This window comes from Mauremys mutica, chromosome 4 (genome assembly GCF_020497125.1).
Source record: "Mauremys mutica isolate MM-2020 ecotype Southern chromosome 4, ASM2049712v1, whole genome shotgun sequence".
In the NCBI taxonomy this organism is placed as follows: Eukaryota; Metazoa; Chordata; order Testudines; family Geoemydidae; genus Mauremys; species Mauremys mutica.
This window is the reverse complement of record NC_059075.1, coordinates 151,482,908-151,495,934: the sequence shown is the minus strand read 5'-3', so window position 1 is coordinate 151,495,934 and position 13,027 is coordinate 151,482,908. Positions and strand designations below refer to the sequence as shown.

General features: G+C 52.7%; 1 protein-coding gene across 1 annotated transcript; it reads right to left on the bottom strand.

Annotated features, from left to right (window-relative positions):
- Positions 1-3,528, bottom strand: LOC123368373 (cytochrome c oxidase subunit 6A2, mitochondrial-like). The gene is made up of 3 exons (XM_045013139.1): positions 3,310-3,528; positions 1,645-1,787; positions 1-151 (listed from the first exon to the last, which is right to left on the bottom strand). The coding sequence occupies exons 1-3, from the start codon at positions 3,407-3,409 to the stop codon at positions 56-58; spliced, it is 339 nt and encodes a 112-aa protein (XP_044869074.1). The 5' UTR covers positions 3,410-3,528; the 3' UTR covers positions 1-55.
- Positions 3,529-13,027: the final 9,499 nt, after the last annotated feature.

The following is a 13,027-nucleotide window of genomic DNA, read 5'->3' as shown; positions in this document are numbered from 1 at the left end:
GACGGATCCATTCAGGTTTATTGTCACTAGACCGGGGGACCCGAGGGCGGGTGGCTCAGTGATGACCCCTTGCTTCTTCGTAGCCTGTGGGCAGGGGGTTGGTGTGGGGGTTGTGGAAGAGGGAGTGGTTCCCGTCAGCCCAGGGAAATGCCTGCAAAGAAAGAGAGGGGGTCAGGAGAGGGGTTGTTTCTGCACCTTGGCTTTCTCCAGGCTGCCTGCCCTGAGGCCAGAAAACTCACTGCACCTCTCAGCTAGGGATGCTTCCATTGCCATGTTTCAAACCCACAGGTTTTGCACCCCCTCCCTCCGCACTCTCTCCTATCCCCAAACTCCCTCTGACTCTTTGCCACTCCCAGAAGTGGCTGCCATGTCTCTAAGGCCCCGGGCGGGAGGCGGGCAGGGGTCTCTGCGCGCTGCCGTTGTCTGCTGGCACTGCCTGCACAGCTCCCATTGGCCACAGTTCCCAGCCAATGGGAGCTGTGGAGTCGGCTCTCGGAGTGGGGGCAGCGCGCAGAGACCCCCTGCTCCCCCCCCCGGCCAGTAGCACAACTAGCGGGGTTCAGGAGCTGCTTCCCCTCAGCACGTTTTCAAAAAGCGGTGCCTGTCGGGCCGGCGCTAGTAGCAGCACAGCTGGAGTATCCATGGGGGGGCGGCAGGCGCGGCCAGAGGAGCGAGGGGTCTGGCTCCTCGGCTATCGCGCCCCACGCTCAGCGCAGCCCCAACATCGCCGCAGCCACCTTCTGCGGCGGTGGCTCAGGGCGCGGCGGCCAAGCGCTCCCCGCCCCTTGCTAATGCGGCGGGCGGGGGAGGTGAAAAGGCCCCTGCGCCTTTAAGGCCGCCTGGCTGGCGAGCCCGCGTGGAGCGCGCCGAGCGCCGGGAGCAGGCCGGGGACAGGCGGCGGCGCAGGACGGAAGGTGAGCGGGGGGGGGAGGTGTCCGGTGCCTTGCACTGGGGGGTCCGGGCAAGGGGCTCCCCGGGGCCAGGCCCACAGGGCAGGGGCACAGGCCGTGCTTTCTGGACAGGGGGCTCTGGCACGGTGCAAGAGCCTGGAGCCTGGGGGACGGGACCCTGCGGGTGGGGCCGGGCAGCACAGCCAAGCGGGGGACATCTGCAGAGCGCGCTGGGCAGGAGAGACTCTCCCTGGGGGGGGCGTTAATCCGCACCCCCGGGAAGCCGGCAGGGGGTTAATCTAGGGGGGAAACGGGAGGAGTCGAGGGGGAATGCCCAGAGGAGGAGCCAAGGGAGGTCACCTTTTTTATGTTTGCTCCCCCTACACGGAAAACCTGGCTACGCCACTGCCCCCCGCCAGAGGCCACGGGGATGTGCCAGCCGCTTCCGGGGGCAGCACGGGGCCAGGGCAGGCAGGGAGTCTGCCTCAGTCCCCTGTGCCGCCAGACTTTTAGCAGCCTAAAATCTCCTGGTTTGGCTTGAGTAGCCTCTGGGAGAAGGAGCCCGATTCTGGGAGACACCCATGAGGGTTGGCAACCCTTGTCAGCCCCGCTCAGAGCCACAGGCCCACCTAGCCCGGTATCCTGCCTCCCTGACAGCCCAGATCAGCCTCACGGGCCCATCTAGCCCAGTATCCCGCCCCCGCGTCCTGCCCCAGAGCCACCCCAGGGGCCTGTGTAACCCAATTCCTTGTACCTTGGTGCGAATACGCAGGTGGTGGTAGGGCACGAACTCCTCGGGCTTGTAGGGGTGATTCTCCATCTGCAGCCAGGCATTCAGCATGCAGATAGCCACGCCGGGCACCGCCACCACAAATGACAGGATCCGCCATGTCCTGGCTGCAGAGACAGTCACTGCAGAGTGCATGACCCCTACCCTGCTCTGGGGCATTGGGGTCAGCGCTGACTGCCCGGGGAGAGAGTCCCCTACTGAGCCCCCATCCCGCTCCCTTAGGGTGACCAGATGTTCCGATTTTATAGGGACAGTCCCAATTTTGGGGGCTTTTTTTATATATATAGATACCTATTACCCCTCCACATCCCTGTCCCGATTTTTTACACTTGCTGTCTGGTCACTCTACACTCCCTGCAGTACAGCGCCCCCTAGTGCTGCATTGGGGCCAGCACTGACCGAGGGGAGACAGTCCCATTCTGAGCCCCCCTATAGCATAGCGGCCTCTAGTGCTGCATTGGGGACACCACTGACAGCCCAGGGAGAGCGTCACCTACTGAGCCCCCTGTCCTGCTCCCTGCAGCACAGCGCCCCCTAGTGCTGCACTGGGGCCAGCACTGACCGAGGGGAGAGCACCCCTTACTGTTTCCCCCCATAGCACAGCGCCCCCTCACACTGCATTGGGGCTGGCATTGACAGAGGGGAGGGCGCCCCCCTACTGAGCCCCTGCCATGCTCCCCTGCAGCACAGCCCCCCAAACGGAAGCAGCAGAGGTCAATTTCAAAGTCACGCTCTGTCTGCAGCCTCCCCCTCCTCCCGGTGGGTAAATATAGCCCAGGCCTGACGCTCTGGCATCGCTCCAGGGCCCGGTCCAACGGCCGCGCCAGCGAGGGCACAGCCCACCTGTCAGGGGAATAAATAACGCTGCTCAGCCACCGCCCAGCCATAGGAAGTGGGGGCCCGGTTCAGCTGGGTGTTTTGCAGTCTCAGGAGCTGGTGCTGAGAGACGGGTTTGGAGCCCGCTCCTAAGGCCCCCAGCGCTTGACCGTGGGGACAGTCCCGCCTGGCTCATATTGCCCTGAATCTGGCTGGGAGAACCCTGCTGGATTTGGCTGCACAGGGATTACATGGGGTGCAGGGGGGTAAGTCTAGCGGGAGGCAGTTATACTCCTATGCAGAACTTGGCAGATGCCCTCCACTGCTTGACCCCCACTAAATCCTTTTGCCCTGGCTGTGTCTGCAACCAGATCAGCATCCACCAGGGACTAATGATCTCCCACTCCCAAAGCAGGGCAGCCCTGGGGCGAGGTTCCCCGTCCCCCGACACACACAGCCCCTCTCCACACACCACCCCATCCCCGGGGAGAGGGGCGCTCTGGTTCCCTGGACTATCCAGCCCTCAGCCTCTCTGTTGTGGCTGCCAGCCGGAGGGCTCGTTTGTGCTGGTGGGGGCGGGGGAGCTGAGATGTGGGTGCTGGGGCTGAGACCCGACAAACTCATTTCACAAGGCCACTGAATGAGTGTCAGATGGACTCAATAGCTTGGACAGGATCAGAGCCAGCAGCTCTGGGGAAAGGCTCCATGTCTCATCCCCCCCCCCGTTCCCAGCCAGTCCCCTGCGGCTGGATCAGAATGAGCACCGAGAAAGGAGAGGCCCCATGTCCCACTCCACCCTCACTCGTCTCTCACCTCCTGTCCCGTCCCCGTGGTGACCCCTGGTGCTGGCCGGCGCCGTGGCTAAACTTCGCCCCTTGGACACCAGCGGGGTCAATCTCCGCCACAGGCTCATGTTGGGAGGAAGCAGGGGAGGGAAAAACCAGCCTGTGAAGTCTACAACGAACACTCAGCAGTGACCTCCTTCCCGTCACCTTCTGCTCTCCTCTGGTGGCCGGTCAGGGGCTTCCCGAAGTTCTCCCGCCCCTACCCCCCATCCCCAGGGCTCATCTGACCCAGAGTGGCCAATGAGGCAGAGGCCAGCAGGATAAACATGCCCAGCTGGGTCTCCATCCAAAATACTTTTCTCCCATCACGTGCCCAGGACAAGGTCCTCTGAGCCTGGCATGGTGCCCAGCAGCCCTCTCGGGTTCCTAGGGGTTGTAGTGGAGAGAGAGAGAGATCCTGGAGCACTGGGCAATATCTGAGGCCTGAACCATGTATTAAAGTAGAGGCTTATAAGTTTATTATTTAATACAGGAATTTGGTAGAGTTGTTATTAGTGTTTTAGGTGTTAGCTATTTACATAAATATATTTCCAGGCTAGACCAGATACACCCCAATCTCCTACAAGCTAAGATGGCTTGGCGGTATAACGGCCACGGATACAGTGCATTGAGGACATAACCTTGTATAAGAATCACGTCTGTCCTGCATGCTTTGATTCTCATAAGCGGTTGATGCTTACAAGCAGGGTAGTAGGAGTGATGGTGTCCCAGTGGTTTTGATCACTAGATCCGGTTGATTCTTATAAATGGAGGGCCCTGTATCAGGAACAAGGAGAGGTAACAAACAGATGTCAGTACGTACGGTGGGGTGTGAGTTGGGTATTCCGGTTGTTTGTCTCCAGTGTATAAATGTCAGGGTACTTCACCATAACCCTTTGTGCGGGCAACAGCAAAAACTCGCGCTGCTCCTAGGCACTCATGTGCCAGTGTACCTGTGACCATGGACGCTGGGACTGTGCCTAGAGGACAAGAAACCTGGCCGACTGCCTTTGTCACTGAGCCGTGCAGGTGGGCTTTCTTTATAAGGATCATTGAGGTCTGCTGCATGAGCAGGCTGCCGGATCTGCTGCTCCAAGGACAGAAGCTCTGAGCCACCAAAACAGCATTACTAGAGCAACAACCTTCCTGCCTTCAGCAACTTAACTACGCTGGTTGTACTGTCCAGGTTTGTTGAACCGGCTATGGGCCCGGAGCTGGGGACAGCACACAGAAAGAACACACACATGCAAGCCAGCTGGGAACAGGGGCTATACTTAGGATGGACTGAATGAAGATTAATGGTAATAGAGGGTCGGCCGTCCTAGGGCTGGGAAAGGAACCCAGGAGTCCTGATGCCCGGCCCGCATTGCGCTAACCCGGGGGTTCCCAAACATTTCCCTGCGGCCTACCTGTGCAGCGGCGAGAGGCAGTGGAGCCCACTATTCACACCCCTTGAGGAAAACCATAGTTTGGATGGATGTAATAATCAAAACGAAGAACATTGTCAATAGACAAAGCACACGTTTCGTTCTCATTTTAATGTCAACACTTGTCATGATGGAAATCCCGAGCGGCCGGCACTCAAAGAAATGCTTCAGGATCGGTGACACCCAACCGTTTCACTCAAACCGCACTTTACAACAAACGCTGAGAGCAAAAGGTGGCGTTCAAAGAGGGAAAACGCAGATTTGTGTAAAACTGGATAAGCAACACAACCGCGTTAACAAACTTGTTAAAAAAAACCACATGGTGTCACTAGATGAGTTTAAAACAAAACAGTTGTCCAACTTTAAACAATTTGTGCCCCTTGTCTCGCAGCATCCAGCTGTCCAGGCTTTCAGGGGAGTAGCCGCTCCGGTATCCAGCAGCCTCTTGGCCTGATGCTGCCCCCAGAGCGCCTGCAGCAGCCTAAAGAAATGGCCAAATCCCTGCTCCTGTGACCCCATTCTGCCTTCAACATCCCCCACTGCAAATGGATACACAAAACTCCTTCCCGGTTTGTCCTGAGCTCTGGTGGCACCAGCTTGCCCTACCCGAGAGGCGGCTGCATCTCAGCACTGGGTGATGGATCCCTATGTAAACAGCCCCCGTGCCCCACCCCAGAGGTGGCTGCATCCCTGTGTTCAGCCAGCCAGGTGAGGGCAGAGTAAGGAGGAAAGGGGGGTACGCTGGGTGGGTCCTTGCTGGACCCACCTGCACAATCTCCCCCCCCCATACTGGCTTGGTGGGGGGTCCCCCCTGGGCTCAGCTGTCCTGCAGCCTGCTGGAGGGCGCCTCTCCATTCCCAGCTATGGCTCAGGCTGCAATACTCAGTCCCTGTAGACTCGGGGCACTGCAGGGCTCAAATATGCACAGACCCCAGAGCCGGATGGGGGGTGGGGGGATTTGTCTCTCTGGCACCAGCCGCAGCTCAGGCTCCGATCCCCTTGTCACTGCAGCCGGCACGAGCCCAGGAGCTAGTCCTCAGTCACCCCCCTCCCTGCGGGCCCAGGAGCTGGGGCATGGACCAATCAGCTGCGGATACAGGGGAGGGACCGGTCGGGAAATGGACCAATCGCTGTTCGGCCTGGACGGTAGAACCCCGAACTTTGACTCTTAGTTCAAACCCCCCCTGCCACCCGGAACCAGCAAGGCTGCGTGGGGCACCCCTGGGTCTTAGTGTCCAACCGGCCACCTCTTCTGATCCCTGTTCTGACCCTTCCTGCAGCCTCCCACCACAGCTGGCTGCTGCAGCCGGGTGAGTCTTCCTCGGGAGGGGACCTAGTACTTAAAAGTGGAAAAAGCCTCCAGCCGGCCAGCCCTATTAGCACAACACGGAAACTGTTAAAGAGCCAATGGCATTTAACAAGCATTTGCCAACCCCTAGGTCCGTACTGCCAGTTTCTGAATTTACTGATAAAAACAGTTGTGCAGGACTGTTGGGGATTACTCAGCTCTTCTGTTTACTCAGAACGTGTTAGTTTACAGGACCTTAGTTTCAAATTTGCTTTAAAAATATTTCAATTAGTGTGTTGCTGAAGATTATAAAAATCACATCTCTCAAAAAATCCTTGCAGCGATTTTTAGATGCACAATCTGAGTATTCATCTTTAGCCTTAAATGCTTGGATCTTCAGCCATCAGGTTTTTTAAGTAAATTCTTCCAAAGACCACCCTTACCTAAAACACACATGCGAGCCCAGGCTGCCCTCAAGGCAGAGGGGCACCAGCTTAAGAATACGGCATAGGGCTCCATAAATCCTTAGGATGGCCCTGCCCGGGAGGGTGAGCAGAAAAGAGATCACGTCCGGGCCTGGACCCTAACAGCCCCACCCCACAGCTTGCTAGTTTCTTAATTCCAGCGCAATAAGGGGCCAGGGAGACACAGAACTGTCCCTTGACAACGTTAAACAGTTAAGCAGTGTTGAGGGTTTGCAGTACAGAAACCTCAGGCTGCTTTGCCCCCTGACAAACAATAGACTCCTCATGCTGCAACTTGGAAATTTATTAATCAGGATACACAAGAAAGGAATTCAAAACCAGACAAAGCATTTTGAAAGTGACTGTTAAGCAAAACAATCGTAGGCAAAACTTGAAGTTCCTTTTTCCAGAGAGGATATTGGTGAGAGTCTCATTCTGGCTCATTTCTTAGTGGGGAAGATGGTTTGTCCTTTTGTTGAGAGATGTGAGTTTTGTGGTTACTTTTCCTGCTTTTAACAAAACGGATGCAAAGGGAAGTGGAGGAGGAGATCAGATAGTAAGGGGGGAGAAATACAGCTTTTTATTGGTGTTTTCAGGACACAAGACAGCTGGTCTGTCACAGGCAGATGCTCTGAACTGGCAAGTCGGTCAGGATAGCTGTTGTTCTGGACCCCGACTCACTTTCCGGCTCCTGGACATCATCTTGCTGGTCTGGGCAGGTCCTTTTCTTCACCAGTCCTGCACTGAGTGGCTCTCTTATCCCATTGTGCTGGTGTCATGCCTTGCAGTTGGTTACAGGATCAGCTCAAAGACACACACATACACACTCACAGATAGGACAGGTGGACGATAGCAGGGGATGGAAAGGACCACACAAGGGAAAGGAAAACAGCAGGATCCTCACGTTTATCAATCTGGTGGCTTAGTGGACTGGCAGTGATGGCCAAGTTCCCCCACTAGTATGCTGAGCTCTGGGTGTGACAGTGACCTTTGAGGCTCAGCACCACTCCCCTCTCTGGTTTCTTTCCAGGCAAATGATAACCAAATCCATGCCTGTGCAGGAACCCACCACAGACCAGGGTAGGCCCTGATGCACATCATTTCCTATGTGAAAACTGAGTCCTTCATTAAGTCAACATGTCACCCCCTCCTCCAGGCAGCTGTATAACCATGACGAAGGTAGACTTGTTTCTGATCAAATAATCTGAGAATTTCTTCCCTCTTTCCATTTGTTGGTTAGCGTACAGCAAAGTAAATTGTTGGTAACCTGGTGATAAAAGAAAGGGAGAGTTAGTACGGGGGCTCTCTAAACAATTACTTTTCTGCCATTTCATATTTGGACCATTGGATCGAAAAGCTAAATAACTACACATACAAGAAAATGATTTCTAGCTGCTTGATGTCTCTGTCGATGAAATAACTAATTAATTTTAAAAAAATCACAAGTCTCTTGCAATAATGTAAACGGACTTTGCCAAAATGTTGTTCTGCTGCATGGTGTATAATTATCCAAATGCAAAATATGTCTCAGACAGTGATCTCACTCGAACAATAATTGTTCGGTTTTAAAATAAGTTTATTTCCTTCCTCCTTACCTGGCTTCTTCAGGAGTTTGGTGGCCACCATCTCCATGAATTTGTCAGTGGTCATATTGTTGAATTCCTGCTCTTTATCTGCCACGTCTATGATGCTTCTTCTTCCTTCCACCCCTTCTACAAACACCTGGAACAGGATAGACATCCTCGCTGCTCTTCAGTCAGACGGCAACTGAGCCAGTGTGTTCCCGCCTCCTCACCAAGTCTCTGAAGCTTTCACTTTCACTGGTTGTGATGCATTTTTAAAGAAACAACATCTGCATTAAGAAGAGTCTTCCAGAGCAGCCCTTGGGGTGGATGCTGGAGCAGCTCTCTAGGGTCTGGGCCTGGGGTGGGAGAGCTGGGTGACACTCTAGATACGGCTTTAACACTGGTGAAAGGGTTCACTATGATTTTAGCTGTTAGCTGAAATTGGTGTGAGCGTGGGTTTGGTTTGAGCTGGTATTAATAAGACAGCAGGACCTTGTTTTGCAAAAGTAAGGACTCCACTGAGCCAAAAAGTCTTAAGCTCTTCAGACTTTTCCCGCAAAACGACAAAGCAGCATTATCCAAACCCCTCTCTGTTCTTAACGGTGTTTTACAGAACAGCGGAAAACAGAAAAGTGCTCATGGGTGGCCGGTGACCCGGCCGTTGGGGGAGACTAGCCCCCAGCCCCTCCCCTTGTGCCCAAGGCCCTGTTCTTCTCCATATGCCCGCCCCCATTCTGCCTCCCTCCCCTGCAGGAGCTCAGAGCACCCCCACCACAGCCCCCGGCCCCAGCGCTGGATGGCCAGAGGGCGAGGCCCCAGCCTCAGTGCTCTGGGCGGTGCAGCCAGCCTCCGGGCGGCATGGCCCCAGCGCCAGCTGCTCTGACTCCCTGCGGGACGCGGGCCAGCCAGCCCCAGCCAGCCTGGGCTTGCCAAGGCAGAGTGCTGTGGGAACTGCAGGAGGGGGCCAGGCCTCAGGGCAGAGTGTGGGCAGGGCCATGCTAGGCTCTTTGGGAAAGCACAGCCTACCCCTGCCTATGTAAGGATACCCGCTGCCCGTCTTCCCGGAGCTGTGAAAGGGGAGGGGCGCATGCCTGCAGGGCAGCTGAGTTCAAACCACTGAGCAGAGCCCTCACGGTGGGTATTGTGGGATGCTGAGGGAGGCCAGTTCTGGCGATATAACAAATGACAGTGTCTACACTGATGCTGTGTTGCTTTAACTTTGCCACAAAAAGCTCTATGCCTCTCCTCGAGGTAGTTTTATTTTGTCAGAAAACAGCCGAGTTTTGCTGCCCCAAGTAGCTTTGTAATGTGTCCACCTCCACCATTTTGTCGGCAAAAACTGCCTTTTGCCGGCAAAACTGTGCCGTGTAGACAAGGCCCGAGCCTCAGGTTTTTTTTCCCTCCTCTGCTGTCCCAGCTGCCCATCAATCTTTAGAAACAGGTGCCATAAGCCCCTGCAAATGAAAGTAAGACAATCAGTTTTCTAATGTAATTGTAATGTAATGTAAAAAAAAAAATGTGTTGTTTTTTCCTGCTGATCATTGCTCATCTTAATTAATTAGCCTCTTAGAGTTGGTTGGGCAACTCCCACCTTTTCATGCTCTCTGTATGTGTATAGATCTCCTCACTATATGTTCCATTCTACGCATCCGATGAAGTGGGCTGTAGCCCACGAAAGCTTATGCTCAAATAAATTTGTTAGTCTCTAAGGTGCAACAAGGACTCCTGTTCTTCTAATGTAACTGATGTTCCTACCAAGTCTTTCTCACTCAGGGACAAATCCTACCATCCTTATGCAGGCAAAAATAACTTACAGGAGTTTTGCCTAAGGACTACATGAGTGGCCTAGGGAATAAAAGGTCATTTTTTAAAAAACAAATTGCAACATGGCTACAGGCAACAGTGCTTGATTACAGCCAGTTGTTTTCTTCTTGATGCAGCTCTGGTTGATGAAACGTGGAGAGGGAGATCTAATCTATGAATAAAAAAAGTTTCATTTTCGTTGCTGGGTGGGGCAGCGTTTCCAGGAATTAGAGCTGTTTATCAGAACAGTGAGACCATGAACAAACATTAATTTTGGACACGCCTGTAAAGAGACGTGGAGTTCCCCTGCATGGATTAGGCACAGCCCCAAGGGCGGAGGCCCACAAATGCAATTATCCAGCCCAAGGTTATGCTTCCTGGGAAGCTCAGGGGGTTTTCTGTGGATTCATCAGGGCTATGCAGGGTTCATGTTTGCAAATTGACCACTGTAATGTTTCCTTCAGAATGCCCAGGGAATTGTATGGAGCATTTAAAACCCAAATGTGCCCTAAAGGACTCATACCTCACGCTTGCCTTTGTACCATTTGAATACCTCCACTAATCACACCAGATGAACTGCATTTCTCTCAATCAAAAACCAGATATTCACCCACCTGTGGTTTCCCTGCTGTAATCAACCACCTCCCATTTCCCGTTGGTCCCCTTCACTGTGGCAAAGCAGGTCTGTCTGCTGACTGCCTAGGCAGAGTAGGTGCATCTATGCAAATACGGTCTGCTCCTGAGATCTTTTCCCCAGTTCCCCGGGGTGGGGAGAGAGCTCGTTCATATCCTGACTTACCTCTGTTTGTCTGATTATTGTGATGGGGTGTGTTACTGCATGAATAAATGGGGTTAATCCAGGAAAAGGGTGTCTGCAAGTCAAAGAACAATGGCTTCAGATAGTCACCCAGCTACCAACACTTAAAGGACAATGCAGGGGCCATTTGCTCTGATGTTTCCACCTTGGGTCTCTAGTGAGCTGTCATAAATATAAAGGGAAGGGTAACCACCTTTCTTCTATAAAATTCCTCCTGGCCAGAAGCACAAAATCATTTTACCTGTAAAGGGTTAAGAAGCTCAGGTAACCTAGCTGGCACCTGACCAAAAGGACCAATAAGAGAACAAGATACTTTCAAATCTGGGGAGGGGGAAAAGGCTTTGTTTTGTCTGTCTGTCTGTCTGTTCTGTGTGCTTGCCAAAGACAAATCAAAAAAGCAAGCTATCCAACTCCATCAGTAAGTACTAGCGAAAAAATGCGTTAGATTACTTTCATTTTGGCTTGTGATTTTCCTTGTCTAGAGGGAGGTTTATCCCTAAATTTGTAACTTTAAGGTTTTGCCTAGAGGAAAGATCCTTTATGTTCTTGAGTCTTTTGTTATTCTGTACAGTACTTACCATGCCGATTTTACAGAGGTGATTCCTTTACCTTTTCTTTAATTAGAATTCTTCTTTTAAAAACCTAATTAATTTTTCATTGTTTTAAGATCCAAGAGTTTGGGTCTGTGTCTGTACCAATGGGTGAGGGGATTATTCTCAAGCCTGCCCAGGAAAAGGAGTGTAGTGGCTTGGGGGGATATTTGGGGAAGGTAGGGCTCCAAGTGGCCCTCTCTAAGGCTGTGGCTACACTTAGCACTTCAAAGCGCTGCCGCAGCAGCGCTTTGAAGCGCTAAGTGTAGTCAAAGCGCCAGCGCTGGGAGAGAGCTCTCCCAGCGCTGTCCGTACTCCACCTCCCTGTGGGGAATAATGGACAGCTCTGGGAGCCGTGCTCCCAGCGCTGGGGCTTTGACCACACTGGCGCTTTGCAGCGCTGCAATTTGCAGCGCTGCAGAGGGTGTGTTTTCACACCCTGCTGCAGCACTGCAAATTTGTAAGTGTAGCCAAGCCCTAAATGTTTGTTTAAATCACTTGGTGGTGGCAGCGTTACTTAATCCAAGATAATAACAAAAAATTGTGCCTTGGGGAGTTTTTAACCTAAGCTGGTAAAAATAAGCTTAGGGGGCCTTCATGCAGGTCCCCACATCTGTATTGTAAAGTTCAGAGCCTAACATGAGCCCACGCAACAAGTTGGGCAAGCAGGGGGTGTTCTGGGGTGCAATAAAACAGGGTCTAATTGTGGTGCTGTCTCTCTCAGTGCATAGGTCATTGATCTCCTATAGTTGTATCAGTTTATCTCAGGAACCCCCATGGTGTCCGTTTCTGTCTCAGGCCTTTTCCCTGAAGGGGGAAAAGCCTGGTTCTCCATTCCTCTCTGGAATCTCCACAGCTAGCAGCATGAATTATAAAATGCTCATGTCCATTGACCTAACCTGGTCTTCTCAAGCCCATACATTTCATTTATTATCTAGAAAAAACATCCACTTTAAAAGTCTGTATCTAAAAATGGAAGAGATTCTCTGTTCAGGCCAAAGAAAAGGGCCTAATGCCTGATTCCTCATCAGTTGTATCCATATTGGACAATTTGATGCATTTAAAAGTCTAGATCTGTCTCTCGTGTCCATCTGGCTGGTATAGCAGCTCAGCCTAAACCTGAACAGGGAGCTAGTGTGTCCTCTCACAACAGTGCCTCAAAGTTTCAGAAGTGCCTCACCATTTCCTGTTTTGCACTGAGAGAACTGATACATTGTGGGTTGTATTATCGAGCGTGTTGTGTGTAAGGGACAGGAGCAGGGTGATGAGCTGGGTGCTCTGTGAAAAGAGGCAGGAGGAGAGAGATAAATGCTGGGGATTTGGTTGGAGGGGCAAGAGAAATGTTGGAGGTGGAGAAAGTAAAATGATGGGATAGCCTAATTTTGGCAATTAATTTGGTAATTGATCTTTGATTATCAGCAGGTAAGTATGCCCAGTGCTGTGATGAGATGTTAGATGGGGTGGAATCTGAGTTACTACAGAGAATTCTTTCCTGGGTGCTGGCTGGTGAGTTTGCCCACATGCTCAGGGTTTAACTGATCACCATATTTGGGGTCGGGAAGGAATTTTCCTCCGGGGCAGATTGGCAGAGGCCCTGGAGGTTTTTCGCCTTCCTCTGCAGCGTGGGGCAGGGGTCGCTTGCTGGAGGATTCTCTGCACCTTGAAGTCTTTAAACCATGATTTGAGGACTTCAATGGCTCAGACACAGGTTTGTTACAGGAGTGGGTGGGCGAGATTCTGTGGCCTGCATTGT

What these genes read in the sequence shown, in the direction of transcription:
- LOC123368373 (XM_045013139.1), bottom strand. Translation starts at nt 3,409, where the DNA reads ATGAGCCTGTGGCGGAGATTGACCCCGCTGGTGTCCAAGGGGCGAAGT. An exon ending in CCACGGGGACGGGACAGGAG is followed by an intron (nt 1,788 to 3,309) that starts GTGAGAGACGAG and finishes CTGTCTCTGCAG; the next exon opens with CCAGGACATGGCGGATCCTG. An exon ending in ACCTGCGTATTCGCACCAAG is followed by an intron (nt 152 to 1,644) that starts GTACAAGGAATT and finishes CTTTCTTTGCAG; the next exon opens with GCATTTCCCTGGGCTGACGG.